Below are 27,500 nucleotides of genomic sequence, written 5' to 3'. Positions count from 1 at the left end.
ATGGCCATCAAGCCTTGCCCCACAGTGCCATGCCCACAGGTTTCCTGAACACCTCCAGGGATGGGGACTCCACCACCTCCCTGGGCAGCCTGTTCCAATCCCTGACCATTCTTGCAGCCAAGAAATTGTTCCTAATCTCCAACCTAACCCTCCCCTGGCACAATTTCAGGCCATTTCCTCTAAGTCCATCACCTGATGCTAGGGAGAAGAGACCAACCTCCACCTCACTGCAACCTCCTTTCGGGAAGCTGTAGCTAGCGAGGTGGTCTCCCCTCAACATAACATACACCAGTGTGGTGCTGCAAGGAAACTGCAGCCTGGGCATTCTTGTGTCCAAGTGAGGGCCTTTCCTCTTATTTAAGCCACAGAATACCAGAGTAGGGGTTGGAAGGGATCTCTGAAGTCCAATCTAACCCTCCTGCTAAAATAGGATCACAGAACTGATCAGATCCCCTCTCAGGTTGTTCTTCTCCAGGCTGAAGAGCTCCAGGCCTCTCAGCCTTTCCTCCTCACACAGATGCTCCAGGCACCTCAGGATCTCTGTAGCTTCTCCAGTAGCTCTCTGTCTCTCTTCAACTGGGAAGCCCAGAACTGAGCACAAGACTTGTCCCAGTGACATCAGTGATTGTGAAGGAGAACATTCACTGTGTAAATGAACCAAAGAGTTAATTCATTTTCCTTCCCCTCAGCCAGACTTTGTGGAACACTTTGGGGTGAAGAGTAGCTCTGTCTGCTCTTGTAGGTGAAGATCTTCTTCCCAAGGTTTGCCTTTTGACTTGGGTGTGTGTGTTCAGGTGGAGGGGCAGCAAACAATAGGGAAGGAGCTCATTTCTTCTTCCATTAGACACCAAACTGTTGTATCCTACTTCCCAGCCTGAAGGAGCTCTTTGATAAGGAGGTGTGTGTGGAAGGTGCTGTCAGAAACTGGGTGGTGATGCAGTAGGGAATGCTCTTCCTAGGGAGAATGCTGTGCTTGGAAATGCTGCCTTTGCAGCTTCAGCCTTGCACTTCCTATTTACACACTAGCAGAATCAACCAGGTAGGGAAAGACCTCAGAGATCATCAAGTCCAACCTGTTAGCTAATACCTAACACCTCCTGACAACTAAACCATGGCTCCAAGGACCACATCCCAATGGCCAATTACTCTTTCTGGGAAGTTCTCCTCACCTCCAGCCTAAACCTCCCCTCGCACAGCTTGAGACTGTGTCCTCTCCTTCTCTCCCTGCTTGCTTGGGAGAAGAGCCCAACCCCCACCTGGCTACAACCTCCCTTCAGGTAGTTGTAGAGAGCGATGAGGTCTGCCATGAGCCTCCTCTTCTCCAGGCTAAACACCCCCAGCTCCCTCAGCCTCTCCTCACAGGGCTGTGCTCCAGACCCCTCCCCAGCCTTGCTGCCCTTCTCTGGACACATTCAAGTATCTCAATGTCCTTTAGCCCCCTTAGAAGGAGTCACACATTCCTATCTTAGAATCATAGAATCAGTCAGGGTTGGAAGGGACCACAAGGATCATCTAGTTCCAACCCTACCTCACACTAGAGCAGGCTGGCCACAGCCTCATCCAGCCTGGCCTTAAACACCTTCAGGGATGGGGCCTCAACCACCTCCCTGGGCAACCTGTTCCAGTGTCTCACCACCCTCATGGGGAACAACTTCTTCCTAACATCCAATCTGAATCTCCCCACTTCTAGTTTTGCTCCATTTCCCCCAGTCTGTCACTCCCTGACACCCTCAAAAGTCCCTCCCCAGCTTTCCTGTAGCCCCCTTCAGATCCTGGAAGGCCACAAGAAGGTCTCCTGGGAGCCTTCTCTTCTCCAGACTGCACAACCCCAACTCTCTCAGTCTGTCTCCAGAGCAGAGCAGCTCCAGCCCTCTGCTCATCCTCATGGCCCTTCTCTGGACACCTTCCAGCACCTCCAGATCCTTCCTGGAACAGAGGCTTCCAGAACTGGACATAGTGCTCCAGGTGTAGAGTAGAGTGTACAAGTCCTGTTTTGAGAGTACAGGCCCCATTTTGGGGTGTCCTGCCTCAGTTGTCTTTCCTGCTCATGTGGTCTTGGAGAACCTTGAGAAGAAGTCTACTGTCTGCTTGTGCTGCTGCTGCTGCTTAATTCCTAGAATTATTGAACAGTTGGGAGGGAAGGGATCTTGAAAGCTCATCCAGTCCAACCCCTCTGCAGTGAGCAGGGACATCCTCCATTAGATGAGAGCCTTCTCAAGCCTCACCTTGAATATTTCCAGGGATGGGGTCTCAAACACCTCACTGGGAAACCTGTTGCAGTGTTCCACCACCCTCCTGGTGTAGAACTTGTTCCTAACATCCAACCTAAATCTGAGTAAGAACTGCAGAAAGCAGTGGCAAGAATTGCCAGCCTGTTGGCAAAGTGTCTGCTGACTCCTGGAGTCTGCCCAGCGAGAGTCAAGAGATTCATTTGGGTTGGAAGTGACCTTTAAGATGATCAAATCCAACAACTGTCACCTTGGCTCACCTAGTGGTGACCAGCAAAGGGCAGAAATGCAACCAGAGGACAACCAAACCATTTGTGGTTTTCAGCAGTCCTGAATTCCTGAGCTTCTGAAGTGATTCTAATGCTGCTCCCTGAGCATGAGCTCACCCAACCAGTGCCTTGTGTCAGAGGGCAGAACATGAGTAAGTGTCTTTGGTGCTCTGATGGTGACAATATGTCACCTGAGAAGCTGATTCCTCTGGGAAGCTGTAAATGGTGCTTGGATTCAGTTCTAGAGGTCCTTGTGCTCCTGTGGAGGGGATTGTCAGAGAGGACAGGATGGGGACAATATCTATCTAAATAGATGGATATTAGGATCTACCCAAAAAGAAGTGGGGAGATTCAGATTGGATGTCAGGAAGAAGTTGTTCCCCATGAGGGTGGTGAGAGACTGGCAGAGGTTGCCCAGGGAGGTGGTGGAAGCCTCATCCCTGGAGGTTTTTGCAGCCAGGCTGGATGTGGCTGTGAGCAACCTGCTGTAGTGTGAGGTGTCCCTGGCCATGGCAGGGGGGTTGGAACTGGCTGAACCTTGAGGTCCCTTCCAACCCTGACAATTCTGTGATTCTAAAATTAAACCTCCTGAGATGGGACTGCACCACCCAACTCCTCCTACAGAGCACTTCAACCCCAGAGTCCTACAGGCCATGCAGGCCAGGGCTGTAATCCTCTGAGGGGCTCCAATCCAAAGCACTCAGCTTTCAGTGTCTGCTTTGCAGTTTCCCCCTTAAAAATCAAGCCCAGTTCCCTTGTTCTCTTTTTCTCTTTTCCAAGACACCCACTCTGAGCCAAGGGGGAAATTCAGCCTATGCCATTCATAGCTGGCCTCCTGCTTTGATCCTCCTGAGAGGGATGATTTTCTCTAGCTGCATCCCTCCAACTCTCCTCAGTTTTTATTATGTTTTTCTGTCCTGCTATTTCTGCCTAGCTGAGTCTTGCTGCTTACCAAGCAAGCATGAAATCCCTGTTCTTGAGGTGTGAGCTCCATGTGCAGAGTCATCTCTGAGTGAATGCCTTGCCTTTAACTGCATCCTGTGCCTGAGGGACCTCATGGCACTCATTAGGTGTGCTCTGAGTGGCCCCAAAGACTGCAGTCAGGAGCTTCAACAAGAGCAAGTGCAGGGTTCTGCAGCTGGGCTGGAACAATCCTCACTGTCAATACAGACTGGGGGAGGAGGGGAGAGAAAGCAGCCCTGAGGAAAAGGACTTGGGGGTGCTGGGGATGAGAAGCTGGCCAGGAGCAGGCAGTGTGAGCTTGCAGCACAGAAGGCCAAGGGCAGCCTGGGCTGCATCCAAAGCAGCATTGCCAGCAGAGCCAGAGAGCTGATTCTGACACTTTGCTCTGCTCTGCTGAGACCTCACCTGCAGTGCTGTGTGCAGGGCTGGAGCCCTCAACACAGGAAGGACATGGACCTGATGGAGAGGGTCCAGAGGAGGGCAAGAAAGTGATCAGGGGGTTGGAGCAGCTCTGCTGTGAGGCCAGGCTGAGGGAGCTGGGGGTGTTCAGCCTGCAGAAGAGAAGGCTCCAGGCAGACCTAAGAGCAGCCTGCCAGGACCTGAAGGGGGCTACAAGAAGGCTGCAGAGAGACTGTTTGCAAAGGGCTGCAGGGACAGGACAAGGGCCAATGGCTTCAAACTAGAGCAGAGCAGATTGAGAGTGGATGTGAGGAACAAGTTCTGCACCATGAGGGTGCTGGAACACTGGAAGAGGTTGCCCAGGGAGGTGGTTGAGGCTCCTTCCCTGGAGATACTCAAGGTGAGGCTCAACAATGTCCTGGGCAGCCTGATGTAGTTGGGGATGTACCTGCTGACTGTGGAGAGGTCAGAATGGATGAGCTTTGGAGGTCCCTTCTGGCCTGGACTATTCTATGAATTGTCTGAGAGCATCCTTTGACAGCAGATGCTTTGCCAAGTGGGAGTTGCAGGAGGCCCTGATGGAAATGACAACCTTCCAGGCTGTACCACCCAAAGAGTTTTCACTTTCTGTTGTACTGCAGGCTTCTCTTTTGCCTCAACAGAAAGGTGAGGTTGAGCAGAGATGGTTGAAGTTGGACCATGGCTTTGATGACAGGCAGGGTAGAGGAAGAGAGGAAGGTAGCCCAGGGAGAAAGGGGATTCAGATCAACAGTCTTTACAGGCTGTCAGGCTCACCCTCATCTGCCAGTTTCAGAGGATTGGTTTGTCCCAGAGTTTAACCTTCAAGGAGGAGGAAATTTTCTTCCCAAAGTTAAGCATCTTCGAGGGCCAACGTTGAATAATTTTGAGTCTAGAGTTTCAAAGACCTTTGTTTCCCTTTTTAAGTATTTTGAGATGAAAGATGGAAAGAGAGGATCCCAGCATGGTGTGGATTGGAAGGGACCTCTGGAGATCACCCAGTCCAACCCTTCCTGTTAAAGCAGGGCACCCACAGCAGCTTGCCCAGGATCATAATGGCCAGGGGGGGTTGGAATCTCTGCAGACAAGGAGACTCCACAACCTCTCTGAGCTTGCTTCAGGGCTCCAGCACCCTCACAACAAAGAGATTTTTCCTTCTGTTTAGATGGAACCTCCTGGGTTCCAGTTTGTACCTATTGCTCCTTGTCCTGTCTCTGGGCACCACTGACAAGAGTCTGGCCCCAGCCTCTTGCCCCCCACAGGTCCTTTATCTCTTGCTGAGCATTGCTCAGCTCCCCTCTGGGGCTGCTCTTCTCCAGGCTCACCAGCCCCAGGGCTCTCAGCCTTTCCTCCTCACAGAGCTGCTCCAGGCCCCTCAGCAGCTTTGTAGCCTCTGCTGGACTCTCTCCAGTAGTTCTCCATCTCTCTTGAACTGGGGAGACCAGAAGTGGCCCCAATCCTCCAGATGTGACTTCACTAGAGTAGAATAGAGTAGAGGGGGAGCAGAGCCTCCGTTTGACCTGCTGGCCACACTTTTCTCCATACCCCCCCAGGAGACTCTTGGCACATTGCTGGGCCATAATGAACTTGTCAATGAAAAGACAACATGAGAAACACTGTGGTAGAAGGTTCCCTGTGGATAAGTGGTGCTGGAAGGACACCCTGAAGCAGCTGGTTGTATGTGACCATGTCCTGGGTACAAAACTGGGGGCCATGAGTCAGGTCACAGCTTGTTGCTAGAGCCCAAGATCAGAGCCTTCAGGTCATGTCAGTATAAATATTTCCCATAGTATATCCTGAACTGTGGAGTCTCCTTCTCTGGAGTCTTTCCAAACCCACCTGGATGTGTTGCTGTGTGACCTGCCCTAAGTGTTCCTGCTCTGGCAGGGGGGGTTGGACTGGATGCTCTCCAGAGGTCCCTTCCAGCCTCTACCATTCTGTGGTTCTGTGAGCTGCAAAGCAGAGCAGTAAAAGCTCAATGCCTTGAGTTGGTTGAGGGTTTTAGAATCATAGAGTCAGTCAGGGCTGGAAGGGACCACAAGGATCAGCCAGTTCCAACCCCCCTGCCATGGGCAGGGACACCTCACACTACAGCAGGCTGGCCAGAGCCTCATCCAGCCTGGCCTTAAACACCTCCAGGGATGGGGCCTCAACCACCTCCCTGGACAACTCACCACTCTCATGGGGAAGAACTTCTTCCTCACATACAGCCTGAATCTCCCCACTTCCAGCTGTCCTGTCACTACCTGAGATCCTAAAAAGTCCCTCCCCAGCTTTTTTGTAGGCCCTTTCAGATCCTGGAAGGCTACAAGAAGGTCTCCTGGGAGCCTTCTCTTCTCCAGACTGAACAGCTCCAACTCTCTCAGTCTGTCCTCATAGGAGAGGTTTTGTGGATGCCTGTTTGTGTGGATTTTGACATTGGTAGGAATTTGGGAATGTTTCTCACTTCAGATCTCAGTCCAATGCTGGGGGGGAAGAAAAAAACAAACAAACAACAAAAAAACCAACCCTACAAAAGACATTTCAGGAATAAATTCCCCACTGGAATTAAGGAGAATTTCCATGGCAGTTAACAGGAGGGCAGGGAATGCTTTACTTTGCCCTGCTGGAGTTGTTGTTTCCAAGCTTGCTTGCTTGCTGCTAAACCTCTGCAGTTGCTGTTTCTTTGGACATTGGCATTGAATGGTTCCTGGGGTTTTTGTTTGGGTCCCTGCTTTGGCCGTTTGAAGTCTACACTGATCTGGTTTCTTTCATTTCCTGCTTCCAGTGGCTGTGAATCACTTCAGCTTTTCCTTGCCTCCTCCTCCTCCTCTCTGTGCTTGTAGCTGCTGCCCACATTGAAAACCAGGAGCTGGAGATGTGATTCACACACAACTCACACAGGGAATTCAATCAGTTTAGTCAACAAGACTTCTTGTGCTTGCCTGCAGCAAGTCACCACCACAGCACCATGGCCTCCTCCTGGTCCCTGCACAGCCCCAGGGCCCCTGTCCCTCTCCTACAAGATGTTCTCCCTCTCAGGTTGGATGGTTCCATGTCACTTGGTCAGAAGGCTCTTCCTGGCAGAGTCTCACTATCACTGTCCCTGTTGTTTGGCACTGCTGAACTCAGGAGGACAGCACCAGGCTGCCTGCTGAGGTCTTTCTGGAAGCTGAGTGTGGAGTCACAGGGTTGCTTAGGCTTGTGTCCAACCCTTAACCCAGCAGTGCCAGCTCACCACTGAGCCATGGCCCTCAGCACCACCTCTCCACAGCTTTGAAACCCCTCCAGGGATGGGGACTCCACCACTGCCCTGGGCAGCCTGGGCCAGGCCTTGGCAACCCTTTCAGGGAAGAAATTGTTCTTCATGTCCAATCTAAACCTCCCCTGGTGAACTTGAGGCTGTTTCTTCTTGTCCTATCACTTGTTCCTTGGGAGAAGAGATCAAAACCCACCTGGCTCCAACCTCCTTTCAGGCAGTTGTAAAGTGCCAGAAGGTCTCTCCTCAGCCTCCTCTTCTGCAGTCTGAACACCCCCAGGTCCCTCAGCTGCTCCTCCCCAGCCCTGTTCTCCAGACCCTTCCCCAGCTTGGTTGCCCTTCTCTGGACCTGCTCCAGCCTCTCAATGTCCTTCTTGGAGTGAGGGCCCCAAAACTGATCCCAGTGTTTGAGGTGTGGCCCCACCAGTGCTGAGTACAGGAGGACAGTCCCTGTCCTGGTCCTGTTGGCCACACTCTTGCTGATCCAGGCCAGGCTGATGGTGGCCTTCTTGGCCACCTGGGCACACTGCTGGCTCATCTTCACCCAGCTGTTGACCAGCACCCCCAGGTCCTGTTCCTCTGGGCAGTTTCCAGCCACTCTGCCCCAAGCCTGGAGCCTTCATGGGGTTGTTGTGACCCAAGTGCATCACTTGACACTTGGCCTTGTTGAACCTCATCCCGTTGGCCTCAGCCCATGGATTCAGCCTGTCCAGGTCACTCTAGAGCCTCCATCAGATCAACACTGCCACCCAGCTTAGTGTCATCTGCAAACTTCTCGAGGATGCCTTGATCCCCTTCTCCTGATCATTGATGGAAGACATTAAAGAGTCCTGGGCCCCAGCACTGAGCCCTGAGGAGCACCACTGGGGAATGGACCACTGTGAGATGTTGTATAGCAGAGGCCTGGGTGTCATAGAACCATAGAATCAGTCAGGATTGGAAGGGACCACAAGGATCATCCAGTTCCAACCCCCCTGCCATGGGCAGGGACACCTCACACTAGATCAGGCTGGCCAGAGCCTCATCCAGCCTGGCCTTAAACACCTCCAGGGATGGGGCCTCAACCACTTTCCTGGACAACCCATTCCAGGCTCTCACCACCCTCATGGGGAACAACTTCTTCCTCACATCCAGCCTGAATCTCTCCACTTCCAGCTTTATTCCATTTCCCCCCAAGTCCTGTCACTCCCTGACACCCTCAGAAGTCCCTCCCCAGCTTTCTTGGAGCCCCCTTCAGATCCTGGAAGGCCACAAGAAGGTCTCCTGGGAGCCTTCTCCTCTCCAGACTGCACAACCCCAACTCTCTCAGTCTGTCTCCAGAGCAGAGCAGCTCCAGCCCTCTGCTCATCCTCATGGCCCTTCTCTGGACACCTTCCAGCACCTCCAGATCCTTCCTGGAACAGAGGCTCCAGAACTGGACCCAGAGCTCCAGGTGTGGTCTGAGCAGAGTGGAGCAGAGGGGGAGAATCCCCTCCCTGGCCCTGCTGGCCACACTTCTCTTGCTGCAGCCCAGGCTCTGCTTGGCTCTCTGGGCTGCAAGTGCTCACTGCTGGCTCCTGGTGAGCTTCTCCTCCACCAGCACCCCCAAGGCCTTTTCTTCAGGGCTGCTCTCCAGCCAGTCCCTGCCCAGCCTATATCAGTACTTGGGATTGCCCTGACCCAGCTGCAGGACCTTGCCCTTGGCCTTGTTGATCCTCCTGAGGTTGTCTTGTGCCCAGCTCTGCAGCCTGTCCAGGTCCCTCTGGATGGATCCCTTCCCTCCAGCTGTCTGCTGCACCACACAGCTTGGTGTCATCAGCAAACCTGCTGAGGGTGCACTCAATGCCACTGTCCATGGCACCAACAAAGCTGTTGAACAAGCCTGGTCCCAGGACTGATCCCTGAGGGACTCCACTTGTCCCTGGCCTCCACTGGGACATGGAGCCATTGACAGCCACTCTTTGGGTGCAGTCATCAAGCCAGTTCTTTATCCATCCTGTGGTCCATCCATCAAACCCAGAAGGCAGCAGTTTGGAGACCAGGATGTGGTGTGGGACAGTGTCAAAGGTTTTCCTCAGCTCCAGGTAAATGACATCAGTTGCTCTCCCCTCATCTATTAATGTTGTGACCTTGTCATAGAAGGCCACCAGGTTTGTCAGGCAGGATTTGCCCTTGGTGAAGCCATGCTGACTGTACCAAATCACCTCTTCACTGTTCTTCTGTCTCAGTAGTGCCTTCAGGAGGATCTGCTCCATGATCTGACTGGGCACAGAGGTGAGACTGCCTGGCCTGTAGTTCCCTGCTTCTTCCTTCTTACTCTTGATTGAAAATGGGAGTTGTGGTGTCCCAAGGAACTGGTTGAGTGCAGTTGTGCCAAAGTGCTGTGGAGCTGTGGAAGGAGGCAGGAATGCAGCTGTCAGGTTGCTCTTCTTCCATGGGTAACCAAGGAAACCAAGGGCTGCTGGGGAAGGGAGGGAGCTGCACGTGTGTGTTAGATAATAGCAGGGTGTTCATGGTGTTCTCAGATCTGTCCTTCAGCTGAAACACAAAAACAGGATGCTTTTCTTCTGTCCTTGAGTCACAGAACTCCCAGTGCTTTGGAAAAGAGCAGAAAGCTCTCATCCCTTGGTGTCCTGACAGGCCTCCTCAAAGAGGAACGTGGGAATAGAGGGAGCACAGCAGAAACAGAGGCTTGGGTCAGGATGGGAGAGGATTCAGCTTCTGGATTGGCAGCAAGCAGGCTGCAGAGCTGGAGGGTGTTGTCCACTGGTACAGGCAGGACTTGGGCAGCTGTAGCCAAGCCAGAGAGGAAGGGGAGAGTGCTTTGGAGCTGCCTCACTTTGCAGGGTCAGCTGCAGAAAGCCAGAGGGAGTTTAAAGATTGTCCTCTGTAGGTGGGTGAGGAAAGGGAGGTAGAACTCACATTGCTTCTTCCTGAAGCCATAAAGGGCTGCCATGAGGAGTTCATCAGAGAGAGAGTGAGGATAAACAGGTGAAAACACAGGAGGAGAATCACAGAGTGGTTTGGGTTGGAAGGGACCTTAAAGATCATCCAGTTCCAACCCCCCACCATGGGCAGGGACACCTCACTCTAGAGCAGGCTGCTCAAGGCCCCATCCAACCTGGCCTTGAACACCTCCAGAGAGGACTGAAAGCAGGATGGAAGGGTGAAAAGTAGCAGATGAGGAGTTTTGTAAGGATAATTCTCTTGGTGCTAGGTAAAGCAGAAGACCAGAAGCCATCATCCTCCATCAGGGTTGCTGACTTCAGCCTTGCAAAAGAATTTTGCATCATTTGCCTGTAAAGGAGATGGTTAGGAGCATTGGGGACAGCCTCTTCTCACTGGTGTCCAGGGATAGAACCAGACTCTTCTCAGTGGTCTCTAGCATCAGGACAAAGAGTAACAGGCACAAACTGGAACCCAGGAGGTTTCACCTGAACATGAGGAGAAACTTCTTTGCTGTGAGGGTGCTGAAGGCCTGGAGCAGGCTGTCCAGCAGGCAGCTGTGTGCTGGGTTGCAGCCAGAGGAGTGCAGCCAGCAGGGAAAGAGAGGGAATTCTGCCTCTTGACTCTGCTCTGCTGAGACCTCCAGTTCTGGTGTCCCCAGCATTGGAAGGACACAGAGCTGAAGGAGAGAGTCCAGAGGAGGCCACAAAGGTGATCCAAGGGCTGGAGCAGCTCTGTTGTGAGGACAGGCAGAGGGAGCTGGGGGTGTTCAGCCTGGAGATGAGAAGACTCCAGGGGACCTCAGAGCTGCCTTCCAATAGCTGAAGGGATCCTACAGGAAGGCTGCAGAGGGACTTTTCACAGTATCAGAGGTTGGAAGGGACCTCCAGAGATCATCCAGTCCAACCCCCCTGCCAGAGCAGGAGCACCCAGGGCAGTCTGCACAGGAATGCATCCAGATGAGTTTGGAATGTGTCCAGAGAAGGAGACTCCACAACCTCTTTGGGCAGCCTGCTCCAGGGCTCTGGCACCCTCACACCAAAGAAGTTTCTCCTCCTGTTGAGCTGAAACCTTCTCTGGTCAAGTTTGTCTCCATTGTTCCTTGGCTTATTCCTGTGAACCACATGGTTTTAGTGGGGTTTTTTTTGTTTTTGTTTTTCTTGAATCAACATGAACAAGGGAGAAAAAGCAGCAGCCCACTGTTGGCCATGCAGAGAGTGAAATGATGTCATCCTGTGGAACAGCAAACAGCCCTGCACTGCTCTTTCTCTGCTTTTCATCAGCTGGCATGTTTGTTAATCCTCCTTTTTTGACTGTTTTGCCTTCATTTCCTCTGGTTTGAGACAACGTTTTTGCCCTTCACCTGTCTTGTAACAGCACAACAGAAACAGTTGGTAGTTCTAGAAGCTTAAAGGATCTTTCCTGTTCTCCTTCCAAAAAAGAGATAGGAGAGGTGATTCTGAGTGCCTTCAGCTCTTCTTGCTTCCAGAGGTTTCCTCAGCTTTAACTCATCACTGCCCCTGTGATTACTTAACCCTCAGGTGTCCCCAGCTGCACCAGCAGCCTTCCAGAGCTGTGGTTCTGCCACACTGTGATGTTGAGGCACAGAATCCCAGCATGGTAGTGGTTAGAAGGGACCTCTGGAGATCATCCAGTCCAACCCTTCCTGCTAAAGCAGGGCACCCACAGCAGCTTGCCCAGGATCACAAATGCCAGGGGGGTTGGAATCTCTGCAGATAAGGAGACTCCACAACCTCTCTGGCCAGCCTGCTCCAGCACCCTCACAGCAGAGAAGTTTCTCCTCATGTTTTCAGATGGAACCTTCTGAGTTCCACTTTGTGCTCATTGCCCCTTGGCCTGTCCCTGGGCACAATCACCTGCAATGTCCACAGGCTGAGCTTTGGAGGGAAGTAGGAGGGGAGTTCAAAAGCTCTCACAGAATGGTAGAGAGGTTGCAAGAGACCTCTGGAGCTCATCCAGTCCAACCCCCCTGCCAAGGCAGGGTCACCTAGATAAGGTCACACAGCAACACATCCAGGAGGGGTTGAATGACCCCAGAGATGAAGACTCCACAACCTCTCTGGGCAGCCTGCTCCAGGCCTCCAGCACCCTCACAACAAAGAAGTTTCTCTTCCTGTTCAGGTAGAGCCTCCTGGGTTCCAGTTTGTGTCCACTGCCCCTTGTCCTGTTACTGGGCACCACTGAGCAGAGTCTGGCCCCAGCCTCTTGCCCCCCACCCTTTAGCTCTTGCTGAGCATTGCTCAGCTCCCCTCTGGGGCTGCTCTTCTCCAGGCTCACCAGCCCCAGGGCTCTCAGCCTTTCCTCCTCACAGAGCTGCTCCAGGCCCCTCAGCAGCTTTGTAGCCTCTGCTGGACTCTCTCCAGTAGTTCTGTTTCCCTTGAACTGGGGAGCCCAGAACTGGATCCAGTCCTCCAAATGTGACCTCATTTGCATGGAGTAGAGGGGGAGGAGAACTCAGGGCTCTCAGCCTTTCCTCTTCACAGAGATGCTCCAGACCCCTCAGCAGCTTTGTAGCCTCCATGCACCTAGCTCCTTCTTCAGTGTCTAACGTTCCTTTTTTAGGAGGAGAATGGAGATTATAGATTTGTGGAAAGACTGAGAATCCCCCTGGATCATGGCACTCTGCTGATGATGGAAGGAGCTACCCAGGAGGACTGGCAGGTAAGGACTCTGTGACACCATTGTTGTGCTTTGCTTGCAGTGCAGTTACCTAAGGATCTACCAGGTGCTTCCTGGCACATTTTACTTCCAGTGACAATTGTGTCCTACTGCATTGACTTAGAACAAGTGCAGAGTTGGGCAGAGGGAACCTCATGAAGTTCAACCAGGGCAAGTGTAGAGTCTTGCATCTGGGGAGGAATCATCCCCTGCAGCAGTACAGGTGAGGGGAGACCTGCTGGGAATGCTCTGGAGAGAAGGATCTGGGAGTGCTGGTGGACAACAAGAGCACCAGGAGCCAGCAGTGTGACCTCATGGCCAGGAAGGCCAATGGGGTCCTGGGGTGCATGAAGAAGAGTGTGGTCAGCAGGTTGAGGGAGGTTCTCCTCCCCCTCTCCTATGCTCCAGTGAGGCTGTCTCTGGAATACAGGGTCCAGTTCTGGGCTCCCCTGTTCAAGAAAGACAGGGAGCTGCTGGAGAGAGTCCAGAGGAAGCTACAGAGCTGCTGAGGGGCCTGGAGCATCTCTGTGAGGAGGAAAGGCTGAGAGCCCTGGGGCTGGTGAGCCTGGAGAAGAGCAGCCCCAGAGGGGAGCTGAGCAATGCTCAGCAAGAGATAAAGGGTGGGGGACAAGAGGCTGGGGCCAGACTCTTGTCCAGTGGTGCCCAGGGACAGGGCAAGGGACAATGGCACAAACTGGAACCCAGGAGGTTCTATCTGAACATGAGGAGAAACTTTTTTGGTGTGAGTGTGAGGGAGGCCTGGAGCAGGCTGCCCAGAGAGGTTGTGGAGTCTCCTTGTCTGGAGAGATTCCAACCCCCCCTGGCCATTGTGATCCTGGGCAAGCTGCTGTGGGTGCCCTGCTGTAGCAGGGAGATTGGTCTGGATGATCTCCAGAGGTCTCTTCCAACCCCACCATGCTGGGGTTCTAGGATTTATGTTTTCAGCCTCAGAATTTGCAAGCCACCACAAGAACACTGAAGTTCTTTTAAGTGATGTCATAGGAGTCAGCTCAGATGTCCCAGTGTTAAAGTTCAGCAATGAAGGCTGCAGCCAAAAGAGGAAAATGAAAGAATCATAGAATTGTTTTGGTTGGGAAAGACCTCTCTAAGACCACCAAGTCCAGCCATCAACCTTAGACCAGCATAAAATCAGTCAAGGAACCTGGAGTATAAACCAGGTACAGCTTTATTCACAGGATCAGAGTACACTAGAGGTTGGAAGGGACCTCCAGAGATCATCCAGTCCAACCCCCCTGCCAGAGCAGGATCACTTAGGGGAGTCTGCACAGGAATGCATCCAGGTGGGGCTGGAAAGTCTCCAGAGAAGAAAACTCCACAACCTCTCTGGGCAGCCTGCTCCAGGGCTCTGGCACCCTCACACCAAAGAAGTTTCTCCTCATGTTGAGCTGAAACCTTCTCTGTTCCAGTTTGTCTCCATTGTTCCTTGGCTTATTGCTGTGCACCACCCACAAGAGCCTGGCCCCCTCCACTTGACCCCCAGCCCTCAGCTCTTGATAGACATTGATCAGATCCCTCTCAGCCTTCTCTTCTCCACACTAAACAGCCCCAGGGCTCTCAGGCTCTCTTCCCAGGGGAGATGCTCAAGTCCCCTAAGCATCCTCCTGCCTCTCCCTTGGACTCTCTCCAGCAGGTCTCTGTCTCTCTTGAACTGGGGAGCCCAGAACTGGACACAGGATTGCAGCTGTGGTCTCAGCAGGGCAGAGCAGAGGGGGAGCAGAACCTCCCTAGCCCTGCTGGCCACACTTTGCTTGCTGCCCCCAGGATCCCATTGGCTCTCTTGGCCACAAGGGCACATTGCTGTCCCATGCAGAACTTGCTGCCCACCAGCACTCCAAGGTCTTCCTCTGTGGAGCTGCTTTCCAGCAGGGCAAGAAGTCTGATGGACCCCTTTTGTTTTCAGTGTCCCTCAGCAGTCAGAACAGGATTTTTTTTTCTTGCCTCAAGAAATCTTCATGAAAAGCCATCCTAGGAAATGTTGTTGTGCTTTGCTTGCTGGCCTGCCACAAACTCCTGCTTCTGTTTTGTTTTTTCCTCATGCCTCTTCTAGCACCGAGTGCCTAAGGAGTACCACTCAAGAGCTGCCCGAATCAACTTGACCTTCAGGATCATTTATCCAGAAACCTGATGGAATTTGGAAGTGAGGAGGCTTTTGTGGGGCATTGTTGGATGTCAAGCTACAGCAGATCCAGAGCTTCAGGTGGCTAGGAGGATCACAGGCTCACAGGGTGTTAGGGGTTGGAAGGGACCTCTGGAGATCTTCCAGTCCAACCCCCCTGCCAGAGCAGGACCAGAGAATCCAGCACAGGTCACACAGGAACACATCCAGACAGGGCTGCAAAGGCTCCAGAGAAGGAGACTCCACAACCTCTCTGGGCAGCCTGCTCCAGTGCTCTGGGACCCTCACAGGGAAGAAGTTCCTCCTCATGTTGAGGTGGAACCTCCTGTGCTGGAGTTTCCATCCATTGTCCCTTGTCCTATCCCAGGGCATAAGTGAGCAGAGCCTGTCCCTTCCCTCTTGACCCTCACCCCTCAGCTATTGATAGACATTGATCAGATCCCCTCTCAGTCTTCTCCTCTCCAGACTGAACAGCCCCAGGGCTCTCAGCCTCTCCTCACCAGGCAGTGCTCCAAGCCCTTCAGCATCTTTGGAGCCCTCCCTTGGACTCTCTCCAACAGATCCCTGTCCCTCCTGAACTGGGGAGCCCAGAACTGGATGCAATATTCCAGGTGAGGTCTCAGCAGGGCAGAGTAGAGGGGGAGGAGAACCTCCCTGGCTCTGCTGGACACACTCCTCTGAATGCACCCCAGGACCCCATTGGCCTTCTTGGCCCCCAGGGCACATTGCTGTCCCATGCAGAACTTGTTGGCCACCAGCACCCCCAGGTCCTTCTCTAGGGGGCTGCTCTCCAGCAGAGCACCTCCTAGGAGAATTAAGTAGAAGCTCTACCAGGCATGGATCCCATGGAGAAAGGATCCATCTTGTGAAGACCTGTGACAGTCAGAAGCTGCCTGTGTTGTGGGGACACAGCTTTGTGTTCAGCCATGAGAGGTGACACTACATCACTTGAAGCTGCTGCAAGGAACAGGGATTGGTCTTACAGGAACACAGAGATCTGAGACAGCTCTCAGACAGATACCTCCTGACTGGAGCAGAAATTGGCCACCTTCTCTTGCCCCCAACATAGTGATTTAAGTAACAAAAAGACCTCCAGCCTTGTTGGCACTAAAGGTGGCACCTGGATGCCAGAAGCAGGCAAAGAGACACCCAAGAGACTCAGTAAATCTTCAGATATCTTCTGACTGGAGCAGAAGGTTCCAGTGAGAAACTGACCTCCTTCTTTTGCCTCTCCTTTTGCTCCCAACATAGTGATTCAAGTAACAAGAGGACCTCCATCCTTCTTGTCACTAAAGGTGGCACCTGGGTGTCAGAGGTAGGCAAACAGACACCCAAGAGACTCAATAAATCTTCAGATATCTTCTGACTGGAGCAGAAGGTTCCAATGAGAAATTGGCCACCTTCTCTTCCCTCCCCTTTTGCCCCCAACATAGTGATTTAAGTAACAAAAAGACCTCCATCCTTCTTGGCACTGGAGGTGGCACCTGGGTGTCACAGGCAGGCAAACAGACACCAAAGAGACTCAATAAATTTAATTGCTAGTAAATTATTCTTTCTTTTTTTTCCCCCCTTCTCTTTTCAGCACAGTGAAGTTGTGGCTCCCAGTCACTTCAATTGAGAAAGCAAATGTCAGCAGCTCTGCAAGTGAGGCTTCTGCTGCCAAATTTGATATCCAGGAGGAAGAGGTCCAAAAATGTGGACCCCAGGTTATGAGCACAATGGAAATCAGTTGAGTGTAGGAACACTCACCCTGCTGCTACTGCTCCTAGATCAATGCATGTTGAATCCTGGCTTCAGTTTTGGGCTCCTCACTGCAAGAAGGACATTGAGAGGCTGGAGCAGGTCCAGAGAAGGGCAACAAAGCTGGGGAAGGGTCTGGAGAACAGGGCTGGTGAGGAGCAGATGACGGAGCTGCTGTTTGGTCTGGAGAAGAGGCTGAGAGGAGACCTCATTGCTCTCTACAGCTCCCTGAAAGGAGATTGGAGCCAGGTGGGTTTTGGTCTCTTCTCCCAATGAACAAGAGCTAAGGTGATAGGAAATGGCCTCAAGTTGTCCCAGGGGAGGTTTAGATTGGACATGAGGAACAATTTCTTCCCTGAAAGGGTTGCCAAAGCCTGTCCCAGGCTGCCCAGGGTAGTGGTGGAGTCCCCATCCCTGGAGGGATTTCAGAGCCATGGAGATGTGGTGCTGAGGGACATGGCTTAGTGTTGGGTTAATGGTTGGACTGGGTGATCTTGAAAGGTCTTTTCCAACTTCAACAGCTCTGGATCACAGAATCACCCAGGTTGGAAAAGACCTCAGAGATCATCAAGTCCAACCTATTACCACCTAACACCTGACAACTAAACCCTGGCTCCAAGGGACACATCCAAGCTGGTTTTGAACACCTCCAGGGATGGTGACTCCACCACCTCCCTGGGCAGCACATCCCAAGGGCCAATTTTTCTGGAAAGAACTTTCTCCTCACCTCCAGCCTAAACCTCCCCTGGCACAGCTTGAGACTGTGTCCTCTCCTTCTGTCCCTGGTTGCCTGGGAGAAGATCCCAACCCCCACCTGGCTACAGCCTCCCTTCAGGCAGTTGTAGAGAGCAATGAGGTCTGCCCTGAGCCTCCTCTTCTGCAGGCTAAACACCCCCAGCTCCCTCAGCCTCTCCTCACAGGGCTGTGCTCCAGACCCCTCCCCAGCCCTGGTGCCCTTCTCTGGACACATTCCAGTATCTCAATGTCCTTCTTGAAACTGAGGAGCCCAGAACTGGACACAGCACTCAAGGTGTGGTCTAACCAGAGCTGAGCACAGGGCAGAATGACTTCCCTGCTCCTGCTGGCCACACTCTTGCTGATGCAGGCCAGGATGCCATTGGCCTTCTTGGCCACCTGGGCACACTGCTGGCTCCTCTTCAGCTGCTGTCCACCAGCACCCCCAGGGCCCTTTCTGCCTGGCTGCTCTCCAGCCACTCTGACCCCAGCCTGTAGCACTGCCTGGGGTTGTTGTGGCCAAAGTGCAGCACCTGGCACTTGGACTTGTTGAATGCCATCCTGTTGGACCCTGCCCATCTGTCCAGCCTGTCTGCATGGCACTGAGGAACAGGGCTTGGAGGGTTATCTCTGGTGTTTCAGAGGAGCAGTCAGCAGCCTGGACCTGGTTTAGGCTGACTTGCTGGGAGCCTTCAAGTTGTCTTGCTTATAGGTAGCATCTCAGCAGCTTATAGGAACCAGTGAGCTGATGACTGCTGGCTGGAATTAAGTTGGGGAATCCTCCTCCTGTGGGTTGTCACTGCAGCTAAGTGGCATCCAAATGAGTTCTGTTCTAGCTCAAAGCAGGCCAGGTGGGAGCAGCCAAGTTCTTCCTGCTCTATGTTCTTGATGTTTTAATGTTCTTGGTGATCAGAAGTGGAGCCCTTTGGATCCCTGTGGGGATCAAAAGTCTTGAGATTGGGCAGAGGAGTTTTCTTTGTGGTGTTTCTCCTGAGGTCCAAGCTGCATTTCTTTATGTTGGCCATGGTACAGGAGAGGGTAAGAGATGGGGACTAGAAGAGTGTAACAAGAATTGTGTGGTCAGCAGGTCAAGGGAGGTTCTCCTCCCTCTCTATGCTGGTGAGGTCAGATTTGGAGGACTGGATCCAGTTCTGGGCTCCCCAGTTCAAGGGAGACAGGGAACTATTGGAGAGAGTCCAGCAGAGGTTACAAAGCTGCTGAGGGGCCTGGAGCAGCTCTGTGAGGAGGAAAGGCTGAGAGCCCTGGGGCTGGTGAGCCTGGAGAAGAGCAGCCCCAGAGGGGAGCTGAGCAATGCTCAGCAAGGGCTAAAGGGTGGGGGGTAAGAGGATGGAGCCAGATCCTTTTCAGTGGTGCCTGGGGACAGAACAAGGAGCAAAGGGCACAAACTGGAACCCAGGAGGCTCTACCTGAACAGGAGAAACTTCTTTGTTGTGAGGGTGCTGGAGGCCTGGAGCAGGCTGCCCAGAGAGGTTGTGGAGTCTTCATCTCTGGGGCCATTCAAAGCCCCCCTGGATGTGTTGCTGTGTGACCTTCTCTAGGTGACCCTGCCTTGGCAGGGGGGTTGGACTGGATGAGCTCCAGAGGTCTCTTGCAACCTCTCTACCATTTTGTGATTCTGTGAGAACTTCTGAACTCCCCTCCTGCCCCTCTCCAAAGCTCAGCCTGTGGACATTGCAGCTGATTGCCCAACAATCAAATGATTTCAAAGAGAGGTGCTGTGTCCCACAGAGCTCTCCTGGGGCCATACCCTCTTGCAGCTGGTGTCTACCGAGTTCTTGGAGGATGATCAGAGGGCTGGAGCACCTCTCCTATGCAGACAGACTGAGAGAGTTGGGGCTGTTCAGTCTGGAGAAGAAAAGGCTCCCAGGAGACCTTCTTGTGGCCTTCCAGGATCTGAAGGGGGCTCCAAGAAAGCTGGGGAGGGACTTTTGAGGGTGTCAGGGAGTGATAGGACTGGGGGGAATGGAGCACAACTAGAAGTGGGGAGATTCAGATTGGATGTGAGGAAGAAGTTGTTCCCCATGAGGGTGGTGAGAGACTGGCAGAGGTTGCCCAGGGAGGTGGTGGAAGCCTCATCCCTGGAGGTTTTTGCAGCCAGGCTGGATGTGGCTGTGAGCAACCTGCTGTAGTGTGAGGTGTCCCTGACCACCATGGCAGGGGGGTTGGAACTGGCTGAGCCTTGAGGTCCCTTCCAACCCTGACACTTCTGTGATTCTCTCTCTGGTGGGTTGACTCTGCTGCTGCTTGCCTCCAAACCTGTTTGACAGTGAGGAGAAGGCACTGAGGTGTCATGGTGCAAAGCAAACAGCTGGCATAGAGGTCAAGTTTCTTTGTCAGCTGGGAACTCACAGGTCCTTCCTTCCTGCCCCCACCTCCTCCCTCCCCCACCCCCACAAAAAGTCACTGAGCAGCAGGTTGCAGCCTCCTGCCTGCTGGGACAGCAGGAAGTGGTTGTGAGGAGAGGAGATTCCAGCCCACACCTCGTCAGGAGGTTGTTGTGCAGGGACATTGCTGTCCTGGGGACAGACAGTCCCTTCCTGAATGAATGCTGCAAGAAGTCACAGTCCTCCAAATGGATGTGTGCAGAGGTGGAGTTGGAGAAGGCTTGAGCTTGGTCTCTTTCTAATGTCTATCAACACCTGAAGGGTGCAGGGCAAGAAGAAGGGACCAGGCTCTGTTCAGTGGTGTCCTGTGGCAGGACAAGAGGCAATGGATACTAACTGCAACTCAGGAGTTTCCACCTCAACATGAGGAGAAACTTTCTTGCTGTGAGGGTGCTGGAGCCCTGGAGCAGGCTGCCCAGAGAGGTTGTGGAATCTCCTTCTGTGGAGACTTTCAAGACCCATCTGAATGTGTTCCTGTGTGACCTGCCCTGGGTGACCCTGCTCTGGAAAGGGGTTGAACTAGGTGATCTCTGGAGGTCCTTTCCAACTCCTGCTATTCTATGGCACTTCAGGACATGGTTTGGTGGCCACGGTGATGTTGGGTTGGTGGTTGGACTTGATGATCTTGAAGGTCTTTTCCTTTTTCCTCAGAGAGGTTGTGGGACAGGGATCTGCTGGAGAGAGTCCAAGGGAGGGCTGCAAGGATGCTGAAGGGCCTGGAGCACTGCCTGGGGAGGAGAGGCTGAGAGCCCTGGGGCTGTTCAGTCTGCAGAGGAGAAGGCTGAGAGGGGATCTGATCAATGTCTATCAATAGCTGAGGGCTGGGGGTCAGGAGGGAGGGGACAGGGACAGGCTCTGCTCAGTTGCAGAGCTGTCCTATCCTGGGATAGGACAAGGGGCAATGGATGGAAACTGCAGCACAGGAGGTTCCACCTCAGCATGAGGAGGAACTTCTTCCCTGTGAGGGTCCCAGAGCCCTGGAACAGGCTGCCCAGAGAGGTTGTGGAGTCTCCTTCTCTGGAGCCTTTGCAGCCCTGTCTGGATGTGTTCCTGTGTGACCTGTGCTGGATTCTCTGGTCCTGCTCTGGCAGAGGGCTTGGACTGGAAGATCTCCAGAGGTTCCCTTCCAACCCCTGACATCCTGGGAGCCTGTGACCATGAGGCAGCAATGTGCCCTCATGGCCAGGAACTGGTGTTCTGGGATGCACTGAGAAGACACTGACCAGCAGGTTGAGGGAGGTTCTCCTTCTTTGCTCTGCCCTACTATGTATAGTAACTTGTGGCTACAAGAGGTGCCAGGAAAGGGTTAAGAACCCAGGATTTTCATCCCTTGGCATTGGGAAGATAGGGAATTCTGCTCTCCTGAGTGCTGGGATGGCTGCTGGAAATCCATAACACCTTCTTCTGGAGTGCTGCTGCTATTGACTTTGCTGGAAAGCATTTAGCACCCACTTTGCCTTTTCTGGTCATAAATCTTCTGGGAGTGGATCTGAAATCTGCCTTCCTGCCAGTTTGTTTTCAGGAGGCTGCTTTGCCAGCCTGGAGGTTTCCATAGCAACCTGGGCCAGTTGTTGAAATGGAAGCTCTCTGCCCTCTTCTCCTTGCGCCAAACTTCTGCTGGGAGCTTGCAGGTATCACCTCCTCTTTTTCACATGCCTGAGGGTGACTTGGAAGGGTTCTAGAGAGGGGTTCAGTAGCAGGTGGCTATAGATGTGCTGGTCCTTGGAATCCCAGACTGGTTTGGGTGGGAAGAGACCTTTAAGGGTCATCCAGTCCAACCCCACTGCACTCAGCAGGGACATCTGCAACTAGAGCAGGTTGTTCAGAGTGGTGCTGTTGATACCCCAGAGGGGCAGGAGGGCATCCAGAGGGACCTGGACAGGCTGGAGAGGTGGTGCCCAGGGGAACCTCCTGAGGTTCAACAAGAGCAAGTGCAGGGTTCTGCTCCTGGGCCAGAACAATCCTCACTGTCAATACAGACTGGGGGAGGAGGGGAGAGAAAGCAGCCCTGAGGAAAAGGACTTGGGGGTGCTGGGGGATGAGAAGCTGGCCAGGAGCAGGCAGTGTGAGCTTGCAGCACAGAAGGCCAAGGGCAGCCTGGGCTGCATCCAAAGCAGCATTGCCAGCAGAGCCAGAGAGCTGATTCTGACACTTTGCTCTGCTCTGCTGAGACCTCACCTGCAGTGCTGTGTGCAGGGCTGGAGCCCTCAACACAGGAAGGACATGGACCTGATGGAGAGGGTCCAGAGAAGGCCATGAAAATGCTCAGGGGGTTGGAGCAGCTCTGCTGTGAGGACAGGCTGAGGGAGCTGGGGTTGTTCAGCCTGGAGAAGAGAAGGCTCCAGGCAGACCTAAGAGCACTCTGCCAGGACCTGAAGGGGGCTACAGGAAGGCTGCAGAGAGACTGTTTGCAAAGGGCTGCAGGGACAGGACAAGGGACAATGGCTTCAAACTAGAGCAGAGCAGATTGAGATTGGATGTGAGGAGCAAGTTCTGCACCATGAGGGTGGTGGAATACTGGAAGAGGTTGCCCAGGGAGGTGGTTGAGGCTCCTTCCCTGGAGATATTCAAGGTGAGGCTGGATGAGGCCCTGGGCAACCTGATCTAGTTGGGGCTGTCCCTGCTGACTGCAGGGAGGTCAGACTTGGATGAGCTTTGGAGGTCCCTTCCAGCCCAGACCATTCTATGATTCTCTGGGGAGATGACCCTCCTGTCCCAGGGGGTCATTCACTCAGCCAGCTGACAGATGTGGGACCTCATTCTTCTTCTGTGCAGTGCTCCAAGCTTCATGGAGTTCTTCCAAGCTCCCTTTGAAAAGAGGTTAGCTGGCAGCTGTTTGGCAGCTTGTGCTGGGAAGGCCAATCTCAGGAGAGCCAGGAGGCCTTCAGGAGGAAAGTGGGGACTGTACTGAAGGATTGAAATCAGAATAAGGAGGAAGGAGAGGAATGTTGCATGCCTGCCACTGTTTGATTTAGATTTCCCCAGAGACACAAGAACTTGGGATCACTCAGGAGGTTTTGCTGGCTTGAGCAAGACCTGGAGCAGACTTTTCACATCAGAGGTGATAGATCCAGGCAGGAGGTTTTTGCAGCCAGGCTGGATGTGGCTGTGAGCAACCTGTTCTGGTGTCAGGTGTCCCTGCCCATGGCAGAGGGGTTGGAACTGGGTGATCCTTGAGGTCCCTTCCAACCCTGACAGTTCTGTGATGCTCTGATTCTACCCAAAACCTAGGGCCTGTTGTGACAGTACAAGGGGTGGTGGTTTGAAAGTAAAAGAGGCAGAATCAGACTGGAGAGAAGGAAGAAATGTTTCATGCTGAGGGTGGTGAGACCCTGGCCCAGGTTGCTCAGAGTGGTCATAGAAGCCCTATCCTTGGAACCATTCCAGGTGGGGTTGTTTGGGGCTCTGTGCAACCTGCTCTAGTTGCAGCTGTCCCTGCTGACTGCAGGTGACCTTCAAAGGAACCTTCCAACTCAAAGCATTCTTTGATCCTTACAGGGAGGGCTATGGGAGGACTTCTTGCCCTGAGGAGCCTCTGATGCAGAGAGCCAAAGATGAAAGCAGGAGAGAAGAGAGATGTGACTAGTTGGAGGCTGTGCTGGCCTAGACACACAGTCCCAGCTTGCTGCCCAGTTTGTTAGGCTGCAGAATACTTTCAGGACCACAGAAAGTCCCCAGGACCTCCCCTCCTCACATCCTGCTTTCTGCAGGCAGTTCTGTGCTGGGTTTCTGTGCTGAGCCAAGGAGGAAACATCCTGCCCCATGGATCACAGGCTCACAGGATGTTAGGGGTTGGAAGGGACCTCTGGAGATCTTTGAGTCCCTGCCAGAGCAGGACCAGAGAATCCAGCACAGGTCACACAGAAACACATCCAGACAGGGCTGCAAAGGCTCCACAGAAGGAGACTCCACAACCTCTCTGGGCAGCCTGCTCCAGTGCTCTGGGACCCTCACAGGGAAGAAGTTCCTCCTCATGGTGAGGTGGAACCTCCTGTGCTGGAGTTTATATCTATTGTCCCTTGTCCTATCCCAGGGTACAACTGAGCAGAGTCTGTCCCTGTCCCCTCCCTCTTGACCCCCAGCCCTCAGCTATTGATAGACATTGATCAGATCCCCTCTCAGCCTTCTCCTCTCCAGACTGAACTATATCAGGTCAGGTTGTTTGGGGCTCTGAGGAGACCTTCTTGTGGCTTTCCAGGATCTGAAGGGGGTCCAAGAAAGCTGAGGAGGGACTTCTGAGAGTGTCAGGGAGTGATAGGACTGGGGGGATGGAGCACAACTAGAAGTGGGGAGATTCAGATTGGATGTTAGGAAGAAGTTGTTCCCCATGAGGGTGGTGAGAGACTGGCAGAGGTTGCCCAGGGAGGTGGTGGAAGCCTCATCCCTGGAGGTTTTTGCAGCCAGGCTGGATGTGGCTGTGAGCAACCTGCTGTAGTGTGAGGTGTCCCTGGCCATGGCAGGGGGGTTGGAACTGGCTGAGCCTTGAAGTCCCTTCCAACCCTGACAATTCTGTGATTCTATGATCAGAAAGCTGGGGACAGACTTTTGAGCAGGGCCTGATGTGACAGGACAAGGGGTGATGGTTTGAACTAAAAGAGGGAGATTTAGACTGGAAAGAAGGAAGAAATTGTTTATGATGGGAGTGGTGAGATCCTGGCCCAGGTTGCCCAGAGAGGTGGGAGATGCCTCATTCCTGGAAGCATTTCAGGTCAGGTTGTTTGGGGCTCTGAGCAACCTGCCCTTAGTTGGGCATGTCCCTGCTGACTGCAGGGGGGTTGGACTGGGTGAGGTGTAAAGGTCTCTTCCCACCCAAACCAGTCTCTGATTCCATGACCCCTTATCTTTTCCATGTCAGAAGGGAGTCTCCATCTGTTCCTGTGCCACCTGTGCTGGATTCTGTGGTCCTGCTCTAGCAGGGGGGTTGGACTTGATGATCTCCAGAGGTCCCTTCCAATCCCTGACATCCTCTGAGCCTGTGATCTTTGTAACCACCCTTTAGATCCTAGAATGTGGCGAGAAGGTCTCCCCTAATCCTTTTTCCTCAAGGCTGAGCAAACCTTCTTCTCTCAGCCTTTCTCCTTCTAGGAAATCACTTTTAAGTCCCTTTTCTATTCTCTTATCCAGCAGTCAGCTGGATAAAACATGGCCAGCCTGATCTAGTGTGAGGTGTCCCTGCCCATGGCAGGGGGGTTGGAACTAGATGATCCTTGTGGTCCTTTCCAGCCCTGGCTGATTCTGTGATTCTATTCTATTTGAAGCCTTCCCAGCCTTGAGGAAAGGTTCCCTCCAGCCTCTGCACAAGAGGCCATTGCTGTACAATGTGACTTCAGCCCTGGACTATGCAGGAGAGAAAAATCCACTCTGCTGATCCCCATGGCAGAAAGTTTCAGTCATCTATCCCCTGAGGTCACATTTCAGCTCTAAACCCCTGGAGTAAATATAGTTTCCTAGATGAGGGCATCACAGTCCTGGCTTGGGGGATTATGTCACAGGATATTTTCTTCTGGATTGTCTCAAACAAACAAACAAACAAAAAAAAATCCCCAGGCCCTCCCTCCCCACTTATTGCCATGGTGATGTGGCTCTCCTGCAATTTCCCACAGCATTTGAGCACCAAAACTGAGAGGCAAAGCAAATGTTCCCCCCGACACCTCCCCAAAGTGCAGCCACTTTGCCCTCAGCCTGGACTTCCTGTATGGAGCCAGGAGGATTCGCAGGTGAGATGGGATCTCAGGGATCAAGCCAACTAGCCTCAGCACAACTTTGGGATTCTCTCATCCTTCAGAATGAAGAAATTGACCTTCCTTCGTAAGGAACAGAGAATGGTTCAGGTTGGAAGGGTCCTTAAAGATCATCCAGCTTGACCCCAGCAGGGCAGAGTAGAGGAGGAGGAGAACCTCCCTCGACCTGCTGGCCACACTCTTCTTCATGCACCCCAGGAGACCATTGGCCTTCTTGGCCAGGAGGGCACACTGCTGGCTCCTGGTGCTCTTGTTGTCCACCAGCACTCCCAGGTCCTTCTCTGCAGCATCTTCCCAGCAGGTCCAGCCTTCACCTGTACTGCTGCAGGAGGTGATTCCTCCCCGGCTGCAGGACCCTACACTTGCCCTTGTTGATGTCCAAGAATCATAGAATCAAGGAAGAGACCTCAAGGATCATCGAGTCCAACCTGTCACCCTACACCTCATGCCTATCTAAACCATGGCACCAAGTGCCACGTCCAATCCCCTCTTGAACACCTCCAGGGATGGTGACTCCACCACCTCCCTGGGCAGCACATTCCAATGGCCAACCACTCTCTCTGTGAAGAACTTTCTCCTCACCTCCAGCCTAAACCTCCCCGGCGCAGCTTGAGACTGTGTCCTCTTGTTCTGGTGCTGGTTGCCTGGGAGAAGAGCCCAACCCCCTCCTGGCTACAACCTCCCTTCAGGTAGTTGTAGAGAGCAATGAGGTCTGCCCTGAGCCTCCTCTTCTCCAGGCTAAACACCCCCAGCTCCCTCAGCCTCTCCTCATAGGGCTTGTGCTCAAGGCCTCTCACCAGCCTCGTTGCCCTTCTCTGGACATGAAGTTCCCTCTCTGCCCATCTCCCCAGCCTGTGCAGGTCTCTAGCTCTCCTCCCCCAGCACAGAGGAGCTGGGATAGGGTTCCACCTCCCCAGAGCTATCTCCAGTTCACTGTCAGGGGCAGGAGGTGCTGTGGCTGTGCACACTGAACACAGGGGCCCCCAGTGCTTGGCAGCAAGAAAAGTGTGGCCAGCAGGGCTAGGGAGGTTCTGCTGCCCCTCTGCTCTGCCCTGCTGAGACCACACCTGCAATCCTGTGTCCAGTTCTGGGCTTCCCAGTTCAAGAGAGACAGAGACCTGCTGGAGAGAGTCCAAGGGAGAGGCAGGAGGATGCTTAGGGGACTTGAGCATCTCCCCTGGGAAGAGAGCCTGAGAGCCCTGGGGCTGTTTAGTGTGGAGAAGAGAAGGCTGAGAGGGATCTGATCAATGTCTATCAAGAGCTGAGGGCTGGGGGTCAAGTGGAGGGGGCCAGGCTCTTGTGGGTGGTGCACAGCAATAAGCCAAGGAACAATGGAGACAAACTTGACCAGAGAAGGTTTCAGCTCAACATGAGGAGAAACTTCTTTGGTGTGAGGGTGCCAGAGCCCTGGAGCAGGCTGCCCAGAGAGGTTGTGGAGTCTCCTTCTCTGGACACATTCCAGACCCTCCTGGATGCATTCCTGTGCAGACTCTCCTGGGTGCTCCTGCTCTGGCAGGGGGATTGGACTGGATGATCTCTGGAGCTCCCTTCCAGCCTCTGATACAGCGTGATCCTGTGAAACCTGGGGTCCCCCAGCGTGCTGCTGTCCCTGTCCCCTGGCCAGCACAGCCCAGGATTCCTGCTGCTGTTGCTAAGCCTCTGCTTCCTTCGCAGCTCCGAGATGAGCTTCAAAAATATCCCTGAGTGGGCGAAGCTGTACTGGAGAATGTCTTTATGGGACCAGTCTAACATTAGCCCTGAAGAGAGGCCAGACAAACCATTCCAGGCTCTTCCTCCTTCACACTTCTCTGCTCCACTCATTTCCTCCCAGCTCCTTTCCTAGACCCCTTGTATGGTTTTCCTTTCCTATTCTTTCCTTTTCTTTTCTCTTTTTCCTTTTCTTTTTTCTTTTCTTTCTTTTCTTTTCTTTTCTTTTCTTTTCTTTTCTTTTCTTTTCTTTTCTTTTCTTTTCTTTTCTTTTCTTTTCTTTTCTTTTTCTTTTCTTTTCTTTTTTCTTTTCTTT

General features: G+C 53.1%; 1 protein-coding gene across 1 annotated transcript in view; it reads left to right on the top strand.

The window, feature by feature from the left end:
* ALKBH3 (alkB homolog 3, alpha-ketoglutarate dependent dioxygenase) overlaps nt 1-14,865 on the top strand; it is a 30,505-nt gene extending 15,640 nt beyond the window's left edge. The window contains exons 8-9 of the mRNA XM_054400656.1: nt 12,624-12,722; nt 14,788-14,865. Coding sequence (XP_054256631.1) covers nt 12,624-12,722; nt 14,788-14,865 — 177 coding nt within the window. The remainder of the gene's footprint in view (nt 1-12,623; nt 12,723-14,787) is intronic.
* Nucleotides 14,866-27,500: the final 12,635 nt, after the last annotated feature.

The sequence above is a fragment of the Indicator indicator genome, chromosome 4 (genome assembly GCF_027791375.1).
Source record: "Indicator indicator isolate 239-I01 chromosome 4, UM_Iind_1.1, whole genome shotgun sequence".
Taxonomy (NCBI): domain Eukaryota; kingdom Metazoa; phylum Chordata; class Aves; order Piciformes; family Indicatoridae; genus Indicator; species Indicator indicator.
Note: the sequence above shows the minus strand (reverse complement) of the source record. Positions and strands in the feature narration are given on the sequence as shown.